Source organism: Mobula birostris, chromosome 11, assembly GCF_030028105.1.
Source record: "Mobula birostris isolate sMobBir1 chromosome 11, sMobBir1.hap1, whole genome shotgun sequence".
Lineage (NCBI taxonomy): Eukaryota > Metazoa > Chordata > Chondrichthyes > Myliobatiformes > Myliobatidae > Mobula > Mobula birostris.
The window spans coordinates 67,703,026-67,726,200 of record NC_092380.1 but is presented as its reverse complement, the minus strand read 5'-3'; the positions used below and the strand labels follow the sequence as shown (position 1 = coordinate 67,726,200).

At 40.1% G+C, this 23,175-nt stretch overlaps 1 protein-coding gene across 1 annotated transcript in view; it reads left to right on the top strand.

Moving 5' to 3' along the window:
* The first annotated feature begins 301 nt into the window (after positions 1 to 301).
* Positions 302 to 23,175, top strand: part of saxo4 (stabilizer of axonemal microtubules 4) — a 155,971-nt gene continuing 133,097 nt past the window's right edge. Inside the window, exons 1-5 of the mRNA XM_072273144.1 lie at positions 302 to 421; positions 4,657 to 4,774; positions 5,596 to 5,749; positions 10,017 to 10,145; positions 15,439 to 15,496. Coding sequence (XP_072129245.1) covers positions 316 to 421; positions 4,657 to 4,774; positions 5,596 to 5,749; positions 10,017 to 10,145; positions 15,439 to 15,496 — 565 coding nt within the window. The 5' untranslated portion in view covers positions 302 to 315. The remainder of the gene's footprint in view (positions 422 to 4,656; positions 4,775 to 5,595; positions 5,750 to 10,016; positions 10,146 to 15,438; positions 15,497 to 23,175) is intronic.

The following is a 23,175-nucleotide window of genomic DNA, read 5'->3' as shown; positions in this document are numbered from 1 at the left end:
TGACTTCCCACCATTTTCTTCATAGGGGGGTAGCAGCCCAGGTTACATGACAAGGAAATATCCAAATGGTAGGCCGTTAGAAAGGAAAGTATTGCATCCACTCAGAGAAAAACAATTACAGCCCAATTTTAGGATACTTGATTGTTAATTAGGTAGTATACTGATACCAGTGTTATCACAATCAGAACATTTTAATGGGTGCCAAATGGATTGAAATCTGATTAAAGCTGCACACATTTTCAATAAATTCAGCCATGAGAACCCATACTAATATTTTTGAAAAACAATCTTGTTTCAGAGTACAGTCGATGCAAAATGGCTTTGATTTCTGTGGACAGCACACCTCACTATGCAAAGACAAGTTTCGGAGCAGATGTTGATCCCATGAAATTCTACTCTACAACATGTTCAACATCCTTTGGTAGGAGAGTGCAGTGTGATCCTTTGTGCTACTGGGGGTTTATTGGAAGAGATTAGTGTGCAGTACTACAAGCCCAGTGCTAAGAATCCACAATGGAAAATTGGTTAGTTGGTCAATTCACAGTATAGGTGATCTAAGATGATTGATTTAACAATGCTTGGTTAATTGGCAATGCTCGGCATGAACCTATCTCATAAGGCTTAGTTCAAAATAAGCCCTGCAATGATGACATTATTTTCTGTCACATATTTGTGAAATCCCTTTCTAAAATGGCTTTGAGCAATGCCAGATAATTATTATTCATATCACTCACACCTAACCATAATGAGGCACACAGACTACAGAAAATTCGAACTTAGCGAGCTCTCTGTTGGTAGAAATTCAATAGGTCCATACCTCAGAAGTTTAGGTAAAATCATATTTTTTGATGCAGATTAAAAGAAACTTGGATTGAGTTTGGAAGTAAGTGCTGACATTGTGATGTACCGCTAACGTGCATTGTTTTGACACAAATTTTGTGTTCTCACTTCATTAGCATGATGGTAGCATCCATCAAACACTAAGCATGCTATTTATTGCGTTAGTTCTTATCCACAAGAGGCAATTAGATACTGAAACCAACAAGTGCTGCCTGAAGCCATGACTTCACCATTTAAATGAAAGATTATCATAATTTCAAATTCCAAGCCTTCAAAAAGACTGTTTTAAACTATGGTGAAACTTGGCAGAAAACTGTATCCCTGTTCTTTGACTTTTCTATAAACAACTTGGTTTGTGGGAAGAGGGGAAAGAGGTCCATTGTCTTCAGCGATCTAGGAGTCATCCTGGAGCACCAAGAAGCATGAGTGGGAGGAGGTCAGTGGTATGAGTAGAAGAACCAGATATAGATTAGGTAAATGAACGTGGTCCTGGGAAAGGTAGTATGATTTCACTTGAGGTTAGTAGACAGGTCTACTAATCCTATCTGTCACTAGCTTCTTGCACTGCTCAGACTTAAATATTCTCATCCTACACAAAACAAAATCTGGAGATGCTGGAAATTCAAGCAACACTCCCAAAATGTTGGAGAAACTTAGCAGGCCAGGCAGCATCTATGGAAAAGAGTGCAGCCATCGTTTCGGGCTGAGACCCTTTGGCAGGACTGGAGAAAAAAAAGATGAGGAGTGGAGTTAAAAGGTGGGGGGAGGAGAGTGAGAAACACAAGGTATCGGTGAAACCAGGAGGGGGAGGGGTGAAGTAAAGAGATGGAAAGTTGTTTGGAGAAAGAGATACAGGGTTGGAGAAGGGGGAATGAAATAGGAGAGAACAGAAGGCCATGGAGAGAAGAAAAGAGGGGAGGAGCCCCAGAGAGAGGTGATGGCAGACAAAGAGATAATGTGAGAGAGGGTAAAAGGGATGGGGAATGGTGAAGTGGGTGTGGGCATTACCAAAAGTTCAAGAAATCGTTGTTCATGCCACCAGGTTGGAGGCTACCCAGAGAGAATATCCATCCACTCACCCCTTCACCATTCCCCATCCCCTTTTCCCTCACTCACCATTTCTCCTTACCTGCCCATTGCCTCCCTCTGGTGCTCCTCCCCCTTTTCTTTCTTTCACGGCTTTCTGTCTTCTTTTATTAAATTCCCCTTCTCTAGCCCTGTATCTCTTTCACCAATCAACTTCCCAGCTCTTTAATTCATCCCTTCTCCTCCTGATTTCACCTATCACATTGTATTTCTCCCTCCCCTTCCCCCACCGTCTAACTCTATTCCTCATCATTTTTTTTCTCTCCAGTCCTGCTGGAGGGTTTCAGCCCGAATCATCAACTGTGCTCTCTTCCATAGATGCTGCCTGGCCTGCTGAGTTCCTCCAGCATTTTGTGTGTGTTACATATATACCCATCACTCTACTTTTCAAGAACCATTATTCTTATCTGACATTTATGTGGTCCAGCACACTGTACACTCACTTATTCTGCAAGACACACCACACCCAACAGCCTCAGAACACAATCATCTATTCTGTAAGAGCAGGATCCATCATTACCCTGCCCCAGCTACTGACAATTGCCTTCTGATCAGGTCAGCAGGTGTTTCTACTGAGTAGCAGAAGCCTCTGGATGAGGAAGACCTAGGAAAGAATAGTGGAGTGAATTGGGGGAGCTAGGTTAAATGCAAAAGTGCATTGAACTTCAAGTTAGATCAAGGTCATGACCTACAATGAGTGTGTTATCATAATTTCCAAGTTACCAGTACTTATAGTTGAAGTAAGGGATTAATTACAATTCTGAAACTGAAACAGAACTTGCTTCTTCTGTTCATATTCATGGAAGCCTAAATTGGATTGGAGTATTCCCTCACTATCCATAGGGCAGAATGAATCTGGACTACAGTGTTGTTTAGCAAGTTACATTCAGAACAACATACACAAAATGCTGGAGGAACTCAGCAGGCCAGGCCTGCCGAAGAGTTTCGGGCCAAAACATGGACAGTACTCTTTTCCATAGATACTGAATAGCCTGCTGAGTTCTTCCAGCATTTTGTGTGTGTTGCTCGGATTTCCAGCATCTACAGATTTTCACTTGTTTGTGATTAAGTTAAATTCAGATATTGATATTTATGAAAACAATGACTGTGGCTGTGGAGACTCAAGAATCTGCAGATGCTGGAATCTGGAACAAAAAAGAAGCTGTTGGAAGAACTCAGCCAGGTAGGCAGCATCTGTGGAGCAAAAATGGACAGTTGACGTTTTGGGTTGAGACCCTTCCTTTTGGGTCTGGGTCTATGGTGTGAAATTTCCAGAGATTGTTCTTGGTGTGTGTAGGAGGGAATTAAGTCATCTGTCAAACTTCACCTTTGTTCAGTCAGAGGTGTTCAACCAATAGTCTCGTGTTCCATCAAAAAAATGTCTGACCGAATTTGGAAAATACCTAGGTTTGCAAGTGGCCAAGCAGAGCATCAGTGGCATCCTGGCCTATGATACGTAGGCCCACCTGTAATATTAATAGAAATGTTAACACTTCTCTGTATAACTATAGTCAAATGCAAAACAATGAAACAAAATACCTGCAAAGCTATTCAGACCAAAGAAATCTTTCATCTGCAAACATCAGGTGGTTAATGACTTTATTAAACGTGTGCTTTAGAAATTTCCAGAATGTTATTTACAAATCAGTGCACTTGTGTGACAAGTATGACTATTTAGATTATTTAGATTCATACTTATTCTGTTTATTTTGCTTCCAATCCACTAGGAGAAAACTCATCAAACCATTAACAATGCAATAGCTTTAATAAATTCCGTAGAACCATTGTGAAAATCAACCACCATCTTACAGCATGTAAAATATTATTGTAATTGTCTAGTGGCCCATTAACAGATGTATTCATTATCTAGTATAGTCCCACCTTGCCAAACACCAACATCCAGTCTTGGTTTGCTTGATGGTAGTAAATTTCTAGACTTTTGTGTGAAGGCTAGATGCATAGATAAGATGATGAAGATGGGCAGTTATAAAACACCCTTCTACAACAGAGATCAGAACTGGAAGAGGTTGAAGTGAATGGAACATCATCACCTTTGCTCTACACGGTGCCTATGTTACATTATTTATTCCACCTTGAAGGTTTAATACTGGAAAAATGACTGTGGTTTGCATCCCTGGATTCAATTATGTTTTACTGAGAGCGCTTTCTAAGATCATTCTAATTGTTTGTGTTGTGTTTACATGTTTTGCTAATACAAAATGCATATTTCTTCAAGTAGTCTCCAATGCCAACTTATCAGGTAGAAACAGAATCCTTTTTCACTTTTGCTGCTTCTAAAGTTTTACCATGCCTGCCAGCAGTGTAGGCAAATTACTTTTAAAATTATGGCCTTTGATTGAGCAGTTTGCTGATATGCACTCCTGGCAGGCATAACTTTAATGAGATTGTTATTAATATCACACATCATTTAACTTATTAGAAGACATAGCTGAAAGCTGATCAAATCACTTTCTATGGGCAAACTGCATCTTTAGATGCTTCTACTTGTAGCTTTCCTTTTCATCAATTTTTGGAAAGGTTACAGGGATATACTTTAATCACCCCGATTCTCCACTAATTAAGTTTTACATCTGAAAATCAACTAATAAACCACAGTGGCATTCATGGAGAATTTTATGATCTTGCAGTTTTAGGTTGGGGAGATTGAGTGAAGCAGGAAAAAAAAAAGACAAAGATCAAGTCAATAACAATAATGTATTTGTCTTCTAGGTCATGAACACTTTGTACCCAGGACAGGTGTGCATTCTGGAGCAGGATATGTCACAAATATAAGACCTGTCCTACACTACACATCCTCTATAGACAGACTTGATAATCCAGTCCTTGGGTAAGAGGACCTTAATAAATGCAGTTGATTGAATTATGTATCAAAACATTAATTTTTTATTGACTTTGATAGTCTGAGTCAGAAGGAATTAGGAGTAAAAACAGAAAATGGTGAAAGGTACAGAATGTTTCTGGTATCCAGCACCATTATGTGACAAGTTACATCATTATGCATCTTGGAAGCATGACAGTTAGCGTGATGTTATTAATGTTATGACATTGGAGTTTGGAGTTCAATCCCAGCATCCTCTGTAAGGAGTCTATGTACATCCTCCTCATGGAATGAGTGAGTTTGCTCTGGGTCTAATTGTACAATAATATTTGTGGTTTGTCCAGCTGTTAGGAAGATTACAGAATTTCACAGGCAGGTTAACACAGACAAAATGCTGGAGATCTCAGCAGGTCAGGCAGCACCTATGGAGGAAAATAAACAGTTGACATTAGGGCTGAGACCCCTTCAAGACATAGCCTGAAACAGCAACAGTTTAATTTCCTCTATAGACAATATAAGACCTGTCCTATACTATATCTCCTCTATAGAAAAACTTGGGAATCCAGTCCTTGGGTAAGAGTGGATAACATGCTGAGATCCCCCAGCATTTTATGGGTATTGTTCAAGATTTCCAGTGGTGGCAGAATCTTTCATGCCTCTGGTTCATGGACAGGTTAATGGAGATGGCACATGGTTGGAAAATAAAACTTAGAGCAGAGCAATGCAGAGTGTAGCATGCGGGAAATAACAGGCCAACAGATTGAAATTAGTTAGGGAGGGATGAATAGATTGAAATATTTAACTTTATCTTTCTGTACTGTTCCCTTCAGGCAACTTTTGCAGGATAACTATCGCTCAATAACAAAGAAACACTTTGTTCCTTATGGACACCCAGATGGAAAAGAAGATTTTCCTCATAAATTACATTCCATAGGCAGTGGATTCATGCGGACAAAGCCATTGAACTTCTCATTCCTCAAAGATGTGAGAAAACATTCAAAACTTGAAAAGCTTTTGGGTCTAGTGATTTAATTGGTTAGAAATTACCTTTCTTTTCTAATACTGGATCCAGATTCTGATTGGAGTTTTGACTGAGCAATACAAATTAAACACAAAGTTGGCAACAATTCAGCATCTTTTGGTAGGAAACTGAAACATGAAAGTGGCCAAGTATAAAAATAAGGCAGGACAAGGTGTTCTTGGAAAGTTGGGCTGAGTTGCATTGGGCGCCTAGAGAGAAATTTCAAGGTTTATTTCAATGTACTGAACCTATCTTATATGCCAGAACAAGGAAAGTTCCTGGAGCCCAATGGTAAAGCCTAGTTTACTATAAGAAGCAAGAGAAGAGATTGCTGTGCATTTGGTGATGATCTTTGCATCCTCACTGGCCACAAGAATAGTACTAGATGATTGGATGGTGTCAAATGCTATTTCTCTGTTAATGAAAGGGAGTTGGGATAACACTGGGAATTATAGACAAGAAAGTCTTACTTCAGTAATGTGCAAGTTATGGGACGAAATTCTTAGGGACAGGGTTCATGAGGATTTGGAGAAGCAGTCTGATTAAGGATAGTCAGCATGACTTTGTGAGGGGCAGGTCATGTCTAATGAGCCTGATCAAATTCTTTGAGTATATGACAAAGCACATTAATAAAATAGAGCAGTGGATGTGGTGTATATAGATTTTAGTAATGCATTTGCTAAGGTTCCCTATTGAAGGCTCATTCAGAAAGTCAAGAAGCATGGGATCCAGGGAAACTTGCTTGTTTATGAAACCTCTATACATGTGACTAATTTTCTGTGAAAGAACGCATACATTTTTTCAATAGGCTTGTTTGGTGGCAAGCCATTTTTCAGTTATGGTGCAAGCTCCCAATATAAAGCTTTAAGTGTGTTTGGGAGCTCAACTTGATTAAGTCATTATGAATTATGTTAGCAGATTAACAATTATTGAACATGTGTCACAGCAGCATATGTAAAATACACTTTGTAATCTTCTCTCACCATCTGCAACTGGAAAAGAAAACAGATTCCCATGTGCTAATGCCATAATATTTCATAATAAGGAATGCTAAAATTTACAAAAAATGTCATATTAACTGCTACAAACATAACTACTCTTTTGGCAGAGAAAGTTGAAATTTAATAGCTGTAACCAAAGTTGATTGAACACTTTGTTTTATTCCACTCAGGCAATTTAAAGAAAGATTATGTTGCTGATCTTTATATTTTTCATCTCCAAAGATCTGATTTTATGACTTCCAAGAACTTAGGGCTAAAGAGCAGACATCAGTAACGCAAAGATATAAACAGTCTTCATAACTCTTTGAATCAACATTTTGTTCCACTGTCTAAGTTAACCTGCAAGGCAAAATTTGTTTTTCATTAGGAAAAAAGTGTCCAAAATATTCAGTTAATTTATTTTTATTTTTGTTGCATGGCAGAAAACTTAGCTCTCACATACAAATGCATGCAACACTTCCTTTCATCACTTTGAGAATGCGTAGAGTACAAGGGTAATTTGTGGAGAAATAGAAAAGTTTGTGTTGTGTGTGAAATCAATTGTTTAATTCTTAGATTAGACTGTTTAATTGTTATTTTATTTGCATTTTAACAATCAATTATAGGCTTGGTTTTTAAGTAGTTCCTACATGCACATAGCTGTTTAATATGCCTTTGCTGGCTATACAAAGTATAATTCTGGAAAGTTCTGCAGAAAGTGAATAAGTGCTTTCATATTTGTTAACGTGGTGCTGCATTATTGAATAATAGCTTTCAAATTGGTTAATTCTTATCTATGGATATCATTATCATAGCTTGTCACACCAGACAGCCAGCCACTCTAGTGTTGTTCGGTTAACACAAAATACACTGCAGATGCTGGGGCCAAAGCAACACTCACAACACGCTGGAGGAACTCAGCAGGTTGGGCGGCATCCGATCAGTCAACGTTTTGAGCTGGAACCCTTCGTCAGGACTGAAGAGGGAAGGGGCAGTGTTGTTTGGTTGATGTTGAGCAGGTCAGTGTCAGCTAAATCAGGTGAGAGTGGGCAGTTGCGTAGAACATGTTCAATGTTCTGCACTCTTTCGCCACACTCACAGGATTTGCTGGTCTTTAAACCCCACTTCACCATATTGTCTCCCATCCTACAAACTCCCGCTTTCGCTCTGTTGAGAGTGTACCACTTACATTTGTCAAGCAGTGCCCCATCTGGCAACATTTCTGTGGGGTCTTGCACTGTATTGTTTGGTGAGGTTCTGGCTTCTGTTTGTTGCCAGAGGCCAATCCTATATGTTTGGGGGGATGTTCCACGCGGTAGTTCCTCCATTGTAGCAAAGATATGAATGAAAACTTTCTTATCTCTGTGGTATAAAAATAGCTGTTTTATGCTTCGTACCATCTTTATTCCGCTGTCTCTTTCAATTAGTATACCTCTATCACTGTTCTTTTTCTGTTTTCTTTGTTCTGTAAACTCTTAATAAAATGATCATGAAGCAACAAGTTTCATGCCTCTTTCTTGACTTCTAAAAGAGCTTTGGATCCATCAGGAGCTAGTAAATGCATGCATTTTTTCTCTCCACCAGTAACTAGAGTAGGAAAATGGAAGAACAATTGATTTCTTTTAAGTGAACTTTAATTCCATCTGAGAGAAAAATCTCAGCAAAATAGAGAGAAAGAAAAGAAATTCAGACTGCACAGGTATAGGGGTGCCTGATATTTTCTGGAATTGATTATCCACAAACAATGCTGTCCTAAATAGGAACACCTTGATGTCATATATGGTAGGTGTTGCTGTGCAGCAGGTAGTGTTGTTGCCATGTAGAACAAGTGACCTGAATCTCTGGTGCTGTTCATTATGGGATTTTCATATATTTCATTTCTTCTTGTGCACTTGGGTTTTCCCCTCAACTCCTTTTCCCATACCAGTGACAGGCTGCTTGGTGGATTATTTGACTAATAGAAGTGTTTGACATATAGAATGTAATTTAAAATTGAGTTTGTAACATCATAAACTCTTTCAAAGGTGCTGCAATAGATCCTGTTATATTTGTTCTTACTGAAGACAAATCTGGCGTGGGTTTACGTAACATTTTATTACTGAACTGCTGCTCAACCCCATGTGCACGTGCCACCAGGTCACCATTGTAACTTCCGGTTTCTGGTGAACCCCTCGTATTGCCCACTGGAGCTGAAATTCTTTATTATGCACCCATGATAACACAGATACTAGATGGGGAGGAGGAAAGGAGTTGAGGTATTGCTTGCTCCTCAGGTCAGGGGGAGAGAAGTCCTTGTGGCCAGTTTATCACCCTGCTTTATCAGGCTCTTTATTTACCTCTTTAATACCTCAATCAAATTAGTGAAGCAATTCTTCCCTTGCACAAATCTATACTGAATATTCCAGATCAGCCCGTGCTTTTCCAAATATCATTAATCCCATTGCTTAGAATTTTCTGCAGTAATTTCCTTACTATTTGATGTAAAGCTCACTAACTTGTAGGTGAGGTATTAGCCCTACTTCCCTTCTTAAAAAACAGAATAGCATTAACAGCCTTCCAATACCTCACCTAACAAAACCTAAAGAAAATTGCCGAGAATCTCTGTGAGGTGCACCAGGTATCTTGTTCCTTGCTTCTCACAGAATGCGGGGATAGATTTCATCAAGCACTGGGGACTTATTATCTCTTATGCATTCTCTTACAGCACCCTGCTCCCTTAAGACAGACACTGTCTAAACTTGTAACAGTTCCCTTCCAGAACTTACTACATTTCATGTCATTCTGCTTGGTGAATACAGATGACAAGTATTCTGTCAGGACCTCATTCACATCACCAAGCTCCACACTTGGATTAGCTCTTCGGTTCCTTAAGGATCCTACTCTTAGATCTGAACTGTGTCTTTCCATAACCACATGTGCTGCCTATACTGCTGAATATTTCCAGTACCTTTTTTTAAATTTCAGATTTACAGCACCAGCAGCTATTTGATTATCATGAGTCTGAGGACTTTGAGGGCTGGAAGAGTATAGGCAACTTTTCCAAACTTTGGGTCTGGCCACTTAGATAATCCTAGATATTTTATGTCCTAATCAAATTATACTTTATATGAGTGGATATGCTTTTGGTTTCTATATTTTTTATTTCAGCAAATCAAGGACCGATTGATGTGTTTTAGCCTTTAACTCTGCAGGCTTATGAAATATTGCATTTGTAACGTGTGTTATTTGATTTTTCACCTCTATCACACAGATGAAAGAGGTTCATACTGATACGAAAGATCACGGACCATCGTTTATCACAGGAATTCAGCCCAAGCATGTACCATTACTACATCAAATTCAATCAAAGGACCCAGTAATGCAAGAGAATAGAGGTCATGTAAGTACAGAATGTCTTAGCTGGTGGATACACAGTGCAACATGTATTGGATGTACTTGATCCAGTTACCAACTATTCTCCAAAATTCACTTCACATGAGCGCAAAGAATGAATACCTACATTCAGATTCCGAAGTTCATTTGGGACTGAGCTATCTTGGATTAACTTCACTCACATCTATGGGGTCCAGTATCAAGAACAACAGGCACTGGTTGAAGCTGTATTGCTTTAATTAATGCAATGTCTAGTGAAAAACGCCTATGACCTGCATTTGGTCTTTAAGGGGACAGGGTCAACGATTTGCTCAAGTAAGATGTTTCCGCTCAAATGCAGAATATAAAAGTCAACTGTTGAGCAAGGTATTGTTATTTTGTAACTTTTTTTTAGAATTTAATGTTCTATGATATCACTTAAAAAAAGAAAAGAAGAAACATTTTAAATTAATTTTAACGTTGATGCATAACAAGGAATGGGTCAAGTTTTATGTTCTCACTGCTCCTTCTCTCAACCCTTCCACAGGCTCTTTATCATTTTATAACAAAATCTTTGTTTGACATCTTAAATAAACAGAAATTTCCACTGCTTGATATTGGGAAGAACCAACTTGCATCCTTTCTCTACCTCACAGATCGTTCAGCACTGTGGACTCTGTTGCACTGCCTGACAACGGTCGGAAATAGAACAAAACTGTTAACAACCTTGGTGTCATATTTGATCTTGAGCTGAGATTCACATTTCATCTTTGAACCATAGTTAAGATCATCTGCTTCATCTCCTTTATATTGTTATTATCACCCCTCCCTCACTCATCCACTGCTGCATTCCTCACCCAAGACTTTGTTGCCTTTGAACTTTGCATTGGAAATGCACTCCAGGCTGACCTTGGTCTTGCTCCCTAAACATTGAATTGTGTATGTTTGGCAGCCCATGACTTAATTCCCATTCAGTCATCACTGTTGTGCCTGCTGACCTATATCAACTCGTATTTCTCATGTTCTTATAATTTCTTACGCCACTTGACCCATCAAGTCCATGTCATCTCCCAGTCCATTCCCCCACTTATTCCCCTGTTCATTTTCTCCCCACTGATTCTCCTGCCGTCCACCTATTCTAGGGTTAATATATAGCAGCCTGCTAACCTTCCAGCAAGTTTTTTGGGATATGGGTGGAAAGAGGTGCACCCTGAGCAAACTCACATAGTCACAGGAGAAGGAATAACAACTAAGTTAGTGTCAAACTTTGGAACGATGTGGCATGAACTGCTGCACCACTGAGGTGCACAGTTAAGCAATGCCTCAAATTTTCATTACTATTTCCAAACCTCTCTCTTTCCTACTCTTCAATCTCCACCAGCTCCATATCCCCGCAAGATACCTGTGTTCCTTTACTTTTTGTTTTTTTCTTTATTTTGCCTGATTCCTCGTTATAAATTCTCTTCCACTAGCAATATGACCTTCAGCTCTCAAGCCCCCAGTTACTGGATCTGCTCCTCCCTCCTTCAATGGATTCCTTAACACGTTCCTCTTAGATAAATCTTTTGATCTTTTTCCAATATCTTGGCCTTGAAGTTTTGTTTTTAGTTGGAAACAAATTTGTGAAGCTTTTGGAGAAATTTCTATTACATTAATGATACTATATTAAAGGAAGTTAATCTTGGAGAAAATGTTGTAACCCATGCCACCTTATTCTAACATTATATGTAATTCTTCTAGGAAAAAAAAGCTTTTAGAAGGGAGTATTTCAGACGGTTTACTTTCATAATGACTATCCGATTGTCAGATATGATTAAACACCAACAGAATTTCATTAATTTTTTGGCATTGCTTTAATTTTGTAATCATCAGGATTGTTCCTTTTTATCAGTAACTCCATTTTTTATTTTTAATGCTCATTTCAGAATTTAAGGAGCTAGGTTGAAAGTTAAGAAGTAGGACCTTGATGTTATCGCTCTATTATATACATCTGGTGCCACATGTTAATCAATATAAACATTTGAAGATCAGGCATATTAATCCTTGGAAAAAGTGCAGGATTCTTGGGGCTCAGCAACCAAATATGGATGATAAACTGAGCCTTAACATGGCATGTTTGTGGTGAGTTTAACTAAATTGGCTAAGGGATAGGTGGAGCAAACGATTATAAAGTGTTGCAAAAAATAATTCGAGAGTCAAAGAGTAGGGGAGAAGGAAGTAGTGCTGTATAGGATGAAAACAGATGAGGAACAATTGTGAAGAACACAAAAATAAGTTTGGAATGTGTGTGAGAAAAAGCCAACAGAGCAGTGGCTCAGACTGGTGGTGAGTGGGATTTTAGTAAAGTTGTGATAACAGAAGGATGGCTCAAACAGAGTCAAGGTGTGAGAGAGTAGTTAGTAATGCATCTAGGAACCTGGGAGTCATGAACAGGGGCATGGAATAAAAGAAAGGAAGTTATGTTGCACGCAAACAAAATTGTGAATAGACTACAAGTGGAATATTGTATCTAGTTCCTGTCAATGACTGGAAATACTGGAGAAACTGAAGTTGCTCTCTTAGGGTCAAAGAATGATAGAAAAGTACAGCACAGAAATGGCCCTTTGGCCAATCTAGTCTATACCAAGCCACTTACACTACCTATTCCCATCAACCTGCACCTAGACCATAGCCCTCCATACCCCTACCATCCATGTACCTATCTAAACAACTTTAACATTTAACTCCAGCTCGCATGCACTGCTGCTCTGGCTGCTCGTTCCACACTCTCACGCCCCTGTGAGTGAAGAAGTTTCCCCTCATGTTCGCCTTAAACTTTTCACCTTTCACCCTTGAGCCATGACCTACTCAGCCTCAGTGGAAAAAGCCTGTATTGTCTTTATACCATTTATACCCATAATGCAAATACCTCTATCCAATCTCCCCTCAATCATCTACATTCCAAGGAATAAGGTCCTAACCTATTCAGTTTTTCTTTATAACTCAGTTCCTCCAGTCCCAACAACATCCTTGTAAATTTTCTCTGTACTCTTTCAACCTACATCTTTCCTGTACGTAGGTGACCAAAATTGCACACAATACTCCAAATTAGGCCTTACCAGCGTCTTTTACAACTTTAACATAACATCCCATCTCCTGTACTCAATACAGCAATCACCTCCTCCGCTGTAATCTGTATCGGGCCCATGACCTCACTGCTGCTTTGCCTCACATCTATAGTTCATGTGTCCATCTTCTGAGTTAACACAGTTGGAAAAACTCCATTTAAGATCTTCCCAATCCCTTTTGGCTGCTCACATAGATTACCATTCCAGAGATCCAGTTTTGTCCTTTGTAATCCTTTTGTTCTTAACATATCTGTAGAATCCCTTAGGAATCTCCTCCACCTTGTCTGCCAGGGCAACTTCATGTCTTCTTTTAGCCATCCTGATTTCTTTAAGTGTTCTCTTGCATTTCTTATACTCCATAAGTACCTCATTTGTTCCTACCTGTCTACACCTGCTATGTAGATGTACCTTCCTTATTCCTCAGTTCCACCCATAGAGCCTCACTAGATGTGTTCTCCATCTGATCTGACTGAGCATTGCCATGACATTTTCCCTGACTGCTACCACCATTCCTCCCCCTTTAATCCCTCCTGCTTTGTCGCATCTAAACCAATGGAACCCTGGAACATTGAGCTACCAGTCCTGCCCCTCCTGCAACTAAGTCTCACTATGGCTACAATATCATGATTCCATGTGTTGATCCATGCCCTGAGCTCATCCGTCTTCCCTACAATACTTATTGCATTGAAGTATACGCAGCTCAGACATTAGTCGCACCATGCTCAACCTTTTGATTCCTGATGGTCTGAGGTCTTAACAATATCTATCTTCACAACCTCTTCACTCTCTGTTCTGGTTCCCATCCTCCTGCAACTCTAATTTAACCGCCCCCCCCACCCCCACCCCATGCAGCGTTAGCAAACCTTCCCACTATGATATTTATTTCCTCTCCAGGTTAGGTGCAAACTTTCTCTTCTATACAGGTCCTGGCTTCCCTAGAAGAAAGCCCAATGCTGCAAAAATCTGACATCCACCCTCCTATACCAAATCCTTAGCCATGTGCTAAACTGCATGGTTTTCCTACTACTGGCCTCACTAGCACATGACATGGGTAGCAACCCTGAGATCACAACCCTAGAGGTCCTTTAACTTTGCACTTAACTCCCTGAAATCACCTTGCAGAACCTTGTCATTCTACATTCCAATGTCACTGGTACCTACATGGACTGTGACCTCTGGCTGCTCACCTTTCCACTTAAAAATGTTGAGGACTCAATCCGACATGTCCCGGACCTTGGCACCCGGGAGACAAATACCCCCCGGGAATCTCTTTCTCGTCTACAGAACTTCGTTTCTGTACCACAAACTAACGAATCCTCTATCACCACAGCTTGCCCCTTCTCCCCGCTTTTCTTTTGAGTCACAGTGCCAGAGATCTGAGTGCTGTGACTTTCCTCTGCTAGGTTACTCCCCCCACCCCAACAGTATCCAAAGTAGTATATCTGTTTTTGTGAGGGGTGGCCACAGGGATACTTTGCACTAGATTTTTAATCCCTTTCCCTTTCCTGACTGTCACCCAGTCTCCTGTATCCTGCACCATGGATGTGACTACCTTTCTGCTTGTCCTGTCTATCATCACCTCAGCCTCCCAAATGATCCAGAGTTCTTCCATCTCCAGCTCCAACTCCTTATTACAGAGTTTTAGAAGGTGCAGCTGGATGCACCTGGAGACCTTCCTGCCTTCCCACATCCCACTAGACGAGCATTCAACGATCAAACAAGACAACATCTGCAGATGTCTGAAACGTTGACTGTACATTTACTGCCTGGCCTTTTGGTTCCTCCAGTATATTTTGAGCATTCAACTATCCTTCCTGCATCCCTACTGTTCTAATTTTGCAAATGAAAAGAAAGAAAACAGTAAATAAACTGGGAGGAAATATCTATATAGCTACCTACAGCTTTTCAGCTTTTCTTACTCAGATCTCTCCTTGCTAAAGCCTCAAATAACTACTGTAACGCTATGCACTCCAGCTTGGCTGCACCAACAATGGAGCGATAAGGTTGAGAGGTGATTTGACAGAGATATACAAGATCAGGGCTAACTTAGATGAGGTAGATAGATGGAAGGTGTTTTCATTAGCAGTTGGTTTCAGTACTGGGAACAAATTAAAATTTTGGGGCTGAAGATGTAAAGGATAACAAACAACTCAGAATTGAGTTCTCCCTGTAGGCTTTTGAAGTGAATTGACCATTTCTTCTTTGTCATTTCAGGGACCACTCTATATGTCCACTGAGTATAATGCTAAATATAAGCCACTGGATTCATCAGGTATGTAATTCAAAAGTGTTAAAATGTTATTGTCGTATGTTAAAACACAGAACTGAACCATCTGTTCTTGTAGCAACTGTAAATGCAGTAATATTGCAGAATGAAACCATAGACTTGAGGGGATCTTTGTCAACTTTCTATCATTGGCAACAACCTGACTCACTGGTCTGCTTTTCATCTAATTGATTTCAGTTACTACTTAAGAACGTCAAAGAATTTGGACCATAAGACCCTAAGCTATAGGAACAGAATTAAGCCATTCAGACACTTGAGTCTGATCCACCATTTGAAATGAATCCTAACATTGCATTTGCCTTCCTTACCACTGACTCAAACTGCAAGTTAATCTTTAGGGAATCCTGCATGATTACGCCCAAGTCCTGTTGGACTTCCAATTTCTGAATTCATGTTTAAAAAATAGCCTTTGCCTTTATTTCTTCTACCAAAGTGAATGACTGTACACTTCCCTGCATGGCATTCCATCCGCCATTTCTTTGCCCATTCTCCCAATCTGTTCAAATTCTTCTGCAAACTCCCTGCTTCCTCAACATTACCTGCCCCTCCATTTCTCTTTGTGTCATTTGCAGACTTGACCACAAGGCCAACAATTCTGTAATTCAGATCATTAATATATAGTGCGAAGTACCATATCTAACTTGGACCACTGTAGAGCTTCACTAGTCGCTGGTCCCCTTTATTCCCACTCTTTGTCTCCTGTCAGCCAGCTTATCTTCTCTCCATGCTAGTATCTTTCCCGTAATCCCATGGGATCTTATCTTGTTTAATAGCTTCATGTGGAGCACCTTGTTAAAGACCTTTCAGAAATCTAAGTAATCAACATCCGCTGATATGCCTTTGTCTATCCTGCTTTTTATTTCCTCAAAAAATACCAACAGATTTGCCAAGCGGTATTTCCCATTTAGGAAACCATATTGATCTCAGCTTATTTTATCTTGTGCCTTCAAGTACCCAAAACCTCATCTCAGTAATAGACTCTTAGCATCTTACCAACCGCTGAGGTGAGGTTAACTGGCCTATGATTTTTTGCCTTTTGCCTCCCTTCCTTCATAGGGAGTTGAGTGACATTTGTAATTTTCCAGTCTTTTGAAAAGATTGCAGAGATTGAGAATATGGAGACAGAAGTTGGAGGCCAGATTTAAAAAGTAAATGAGACCTGTTGGGAATTTCTGCACTTGGTTAACAAACACTTGGCAAAAAAGAAGTTGGGTTTAAGTGGAACAGCCATTATGGGAACAGTCATTGTGTGAATGGGACAGGGTTAGAGTGGGGGAACTGATTCTTTGGCTTAACAGGATTTGGCTAAAAGAGGTGAAAGCTAGTTTGAGGTTTCTGTCAGGTCTTTCTTTTGTTGTATATTGATGCTCATTAGAGTAGTGAGAATTAATCACATGTCAGAGCTGTACTCTTCATGCAAGAAGTGGGAGATCTGGGAGATCTCTAGTCTCCCTGATTACTACCACTGCAAGAAGTACATCTGTTTACAGCCTCTTATGGACCGTGATACATAAATGGAGCTGGATAACCCTCAGCTCATACAGTGAATGAAGAGGCGATAGAGAAGGGCTACATGGAGATAGACACAACTATGTTGCAGGAGGCAGGCATCTTGGTGACAGTCAGGAGAGGGAAAGGGAATAGGTAAATAGTGCAGAGTACCCCTGTGGTCATTCTCCTTAATAACACTGCTTTGGATAATGTTGGGGGGGGCACAACCTACCAGGGGAAAGTCGCAGTGACTGTGTCTCTGGCACTGGCTCTGGCGCTGTGGCTCAGAAGGAAAAGAGGGACAGGAGGAGGGCAGTAGTGTTAGGAGATTAAATAGTTAGGGGAACAAACAGGATATGTCAGGACATGACAAGGACTTCCGCATGGTAAGTTACCTTCCAGATGGCAGGGTTAGGGATGTCTTAGACTGAGTCCACAGCATTCTTAAGGGGGAGGGTGAGCAGCCAGAAGTTATGGTGCTTATTGGTACCAGTTACATACTACAGGTAAGAAAAGAAATGAGGTCCTGAAGAGATAATATAGTGAGCTAGTTAGGAAACTGAAATTAAGGTGGTAATCCCTGGATTGCTGCCTGTGCCATTTGCAAGTGAGAATAAGAATAGGATGGTTTAGCAGATAAATGTGTGGCTGAAGAATTGGTATGGTGAACAGAGTTTCAGATTTGTGGATCTTTGGAATCTCTTCCGTAGAAGCTGTGACCTGTGCAAAAGGGAAGGATTACACCCGAACTCAAGGGAGACCTAAATCCTTGTGGGCAGGTCAGCTAAAGGAAGTTGGTGTAAAGGTAGCATGTAGAGAGTGTGAGGAAGGAGAGGCAGAGAAATAATTATAATTGGTTTGATGGGTTGAAATGTGTCTATTTTAAAGCAAGAAATAACAAGAACAAGGGTGATGATCATAGAGTTTGCATGGGTCATTACATGGAGCTCCAATGTGGCCATTGCAGAGGACCTGGCTGTCACCAGGGCAAGAATGGCTATTGGACATTCCCAGGTTTAGGTATTTTAAAAGAGACAGGTAAGAAGGTAAAAGAGATAGGAACAATAGTATTCCTAATTAGGGATAGTATCATAGCTTCTGAAAGGGAGGATATCCTGGAGAGATTGTCTACTGAGTTAGTGTGGATAGAAGTAAGAAACAGAAGAGAGTAATCACTCTATTGGGAGTATTCTATGGATACTGCTGCCTAACCATAACAATAATGACACTGAGGTGCAGATTTGGAAAGCTGCAAAAATAACTGGCCATAAGAGTAGTGCCAGAGGATTGAAGGGTGTCAAATCTTATTCCTTTATTCAAGAAAGGTAATAGGGATAATCCTAGAAATTATAGACCAGTAATTCTTACAACAGTGGATGGTATTTGGAGAAGATTCTTAGAGACAGGATTTAAGAACAGTTGGAGAAACAGCCTAATTAGGGGTAGTCAATGTGGCTATGTGAGGGGCAGGTTATTTCTTATGAGCTTGTCTGAATTCTTTAAGGAAGTGACAAAGCAGATTGATGATGGCAAAGCAGTGGATGTGGGCTTCAGTAGAGCACTTGACAATATTCCGTGTGGTAAGCTCTTTCAGAAAGTCAGGCAGCATGGGATCCAAAGAAATTTGTCTGCCTGGAGGTTGGTGACCAGTGGTATTCTGCAGGGATTTTTCTGGGGCTCCTGCTCTGTGTGATTTTTATAGATGACTTAGATTAGGAAATAGAAAGGTGGGTTCATAGGTTTACAGATGACATGAAGGTTGGTGGTGTTGTGAATAGTATAGAAGGTTGCTGTAGATTACAACAGCCCATTGATAGGATGCAGAGCTGCAAAGTCACAGCTGGAGTTCAATCTGAAAGTGTTTCAGTTTGGAAGGGTTCATGTCAGGATTCTTAACATTGAGGAGGAACAGAGGGATCTTTGGGTTCGTGTCCATAGATCTCTCAAAGTTTCAATGCAGGTTAATAGGGTGGTGAAGAAGGGGTATGTTGACTTTCATTAGTTAGGGGATAGAGTTCAAGAACTGAGAGGTATTATTGCAGCTTTATAAAACCCTAGTTAGACTACGCTTTGAGTATCGGGTTCAGTTCCGGTTGCCTTACTATAGGAAGGATATTGAAGCTTCAGAGAGGGTGCTGAAGAGATTTTCCACAAATCTCTCTGAATTAGAGAACATATTCTTTGGAGTGAAGGAGGATGAGGGGGTGACTTAATAGACGTGTACAAGATAAGAAGCAAAGATAGAGTGTAGCCAGAGACTATTTGCCGGGGTATATATTACTAATATATATGGAGAGGGTACAGAGAAGATTCACTAGAATGATTCCGGGAATGAGAGGGTTAACATATGAAGAACGTTTGTCCGCTCTTGGACTGTATTCCTTGGAGTTTAGAAGAATGAGGGGAGACCTCATAGAAACATTTTGAATGTTAAAAGGCGTGGACAGAGTGGATGTGGCAAAGTTGTTTCCCATGATGGGGGAGTCTAGTACGAGAGGGCATGACTTCAGGATTGAAGTCTTTCAGAACAGAAATGCGAAGAAATTTTTTTAGTCAGAGGGTGGTGAATCTATGAAATTTGTTGCCACTGGCAGCAGTGGAGGCCAAGTCATTGGGTGTATTTAAGGCAGAGATTGATAGGTATCTGAGTAGCCAGGGCATCAAAGGTTATGGTGTGAAGGCGAGGCAGTGGGACTAAATAGGATAAAATAGATCAGCTCATGATAAAATGGCGGAGCAGACTCGATGGGCCGAATGGCGTACTTCTGCTCCTTTGTCTTATGGTCTTATGGTCTAGTAAAAAAGGTGTATGACTTTAAGGTGTTTGGAGGTGGGAATGGGGGATGTCAGAGCTACGAGTTTTACACCGAGAGTGATAGGTTCATGGAACATGCTGCCAGTGGTGGTAGTAGAGACAGATATATTACGAGCACTTAAGAGATTCCTGGATAGGCATATGGATGAAAGGAAAATAGTGGTTATGTGAGGGAAGAGTTAGACTGATAATGGCGTAGGTTAAGGGACTGGCTTAATATCATAGGCCAAAGGGACTGTACTGTGCTTTACTTTCTGTGTTCTATGTTCTGTGTTTTATGAATCTAGTGATTCTTGAGGGATCACTAGTGATGCCACCACTATCTCATCAGCCACCACTTTTAGAACCCTGGGGTGTAGTCCATCTAGTCCAAGTGACTTACCTACCTTCAAAACTATCAGCTTCCCATGCACATTCTCCTTATTAATAATGACTGCTCTCACTTCTGCCCCTGACACTCAAATTTCTGGCATGCTGCTGGCGTCTTCCACAGTAAAAACTGATGCAAAGTACTTAATCAGTTTGTCCACCATTTCCTTGTCCCCCATTACTAACTCTCCAGTGTAATTTTTCTGCTGTCCAATATCTTCCATCTCTTTTACTCTTTATATAGCTGAGAAAAATTTTGGTATCCTCTTTTATATTATTAGCTAGCCTATCTTCATATTTCATCCTTTCTCTCCTTATTGCTATCTGGTTCCCTTCTGTTGAAAAGCTTCCCAATCCTCTAACTTCCTACTAATTTTTGCTACGTTGTTGTATGTCCCCTCTTCCACATTTATGCTGTCTTTGATTTCACTTGTTAGCCATAGTTACCACATCATCCCTTCAGAATGCTTCTTCTTCTTTGGGATGAACTGATCTTGCATCTTCTAGATTACTCCCACAAACTCCAGCCATTGTTGCACTACCATCACCCCTGCTAGTGCCTCCTTGCAATTAACTTTGAACAGCTTGTCTCTCATGCCTCTGTAGTTACCTCAACAGTAATATGGATGCATCCAATTTTAGCTTCTCCACCTCTGACTGTAAGATGAATTCTGTCATATCATGATCACTGCCTTCTCAGGGTTCCTTTACCTCATCAAATCTGGTTCATTACACAACACCAAATCCATAATTGCCCTTCCCTGGTGGACTCAAGCACAAGCTGCTCTAAAAATCCATCTTGTAAGCATTCTACTTATTTCTTCTCTTAGGATTCACCTTCAGCCTGATTTTCCCAATCTACCTGTACATTGAAATCCTCCATGACTATAATAACATTGCTCTTTTTACATGCCTGTTCTATCTCTCATTGTAATTTGTACCCCACATCCTTGCTACTGTTCAGGGCCTATATATAACCCTGATTAACTCTTTTGTTAGCTTCTGTTTCTTAGCTCTACCCTCAAAGATTCTACATCTTCTGTCCTCTGTCACTTCTTTCTAAGGATTGGATTCTATGTTTTTACTAACAACACCATCTCACCTCCTCTGCCCACCTATCTGTCTGTTCAATACAATGTGCATCCTTGGATATTAAGCTCCCAGCTGAGATCTTCTTTCAACCGTGACTCAGTGATGCCTATTTCTAACTGCACTAACTGTATAACACCTTCAATCCTGTATTAACCACCCCTTTCAATTTTTCCTCCATATTGCCTGAAGTTAAGTTCTTATCCCTCTCTAAACTTTTTTTCATTCTTTATTCTGGAGTCTTCCTTATCCTCCCCGTGTTCTCCTTCCCTTTGGTTTATCCATACTTTTCCAAGCTGTTCAACCCATCCCCTCTACTATTTAGTACTATCCACTGCCCTAGTTCTGGTTAATTGTAACTGTAAATTGGACAGTCGTATTACAGATGGTGTGGAAGCATTGCATTTACATGGATTGAGTTTGTTTTTCATTCCATCCATTCATTCCATTTTCTAGATTGGGCAAATATTCCAATATAGAGCTTTTGATCTGCCATTCACCATATTGGTAAAGATCATGGGTGGTACTACAGAATGACATATAACATGGATTTTAGACCCATCTTAAACTACAGAAAGGAAAGATTCTTTCCCTCCACTCCTACCTGTTGAAATTTTTGCCAACTTAGCAAAGTGGTCACCTTCGGAGCTGCAATAAACATAACTGGGTGGGCATAACTGTTTGTGGTAGACTGTCCTGTCTATTTCCCTCTAATCTTGTGAAAGTACCTGCATAATAAATCTATTTATTTTAGAACTGTGTATTCATCTAATTATATGTCAGCTATCTAAAACAAATGTGACAATGGATAGTAACACATAAAATGCCGGATCAAGAGGTATCTCTGGAAGGAAATGAACATTTGGCGTTTTGGGCTGAGATCCTCAATCAAGATTGGAGTGGAAGGGGGCATAAGGCAGAATGAATACTGTAGGTGAGAGGAGGGGGAGGAACACAAGCTGGCAGGTGCTAGGTGAGTCCAGGTGAGGGCGAATGAAAGGAGAAGGATGTGAGAAGATAAAGAGCTGGTAAAGTGATAAAGGGCTGAAGAAAAGGGAATCCGATAGGATAGGAGAAAGGACCTCCGAGATACATATTTAGTGGTCTTCAATAGGTATACTTAACATTACACTAGCTGTTGCAGGGCTCACAGAAGGGTATCAGTTTATTTGAGAATCCAGGCTCATGCTGGGCCATAAGAAATTCTGCTGACAGAAGAACATTAGTGAGGTTGGCAAATATAGAACTAGATTCTTCCTTGAAAAGGAGGATATTTGATGTTGTGTTCGGTAAGAATGGTGGAGTGAATGATTTGTAAAACCAATTTAAATACAATGGCTTGAATGGCTTAGTTCTATGCTGTGCTATTTGAGAACCATAAATAGAAATGTGCAGATTCGCGCACTGCGTATCTCTTTAATGGCATTGGTCCAGCGATCTATTACCGAGCCTGGCCCAATCAAGTCTGCATCATGTTTTGTGGAAGTTAAGGCGCAGCAGGAATGTTACAAAATAAATTGATTAATTTTGACCGATGGAAGTGCTAAATGTACAAATGAGATTTGAAAGATTGACCGTTATCGGAATACGGAACCACTTCAGTTAGAAAATGTAATGAAATAGCTAGCTGGAAGAAATAAATCTTTTTGAACTTAATGCTTAAGTTGTTGCAATTTGTGAACAGTGCATTTCTTCACTCTAAGAGCACTAGAGTTCATGCAATATTGCTAATAAGGACTTTTACAGTTTGAAAAACATAGCAATTCTATGTATCACACTGAAATATTTGCACATATTGTAACTAAAATGTAAAATTGTCCTCTTTGCATTCATTGCAATGCGTCATTACAATATTCAAACTACTAAAAATAGTCAATTTTAGCAAATACCACTGAAATCT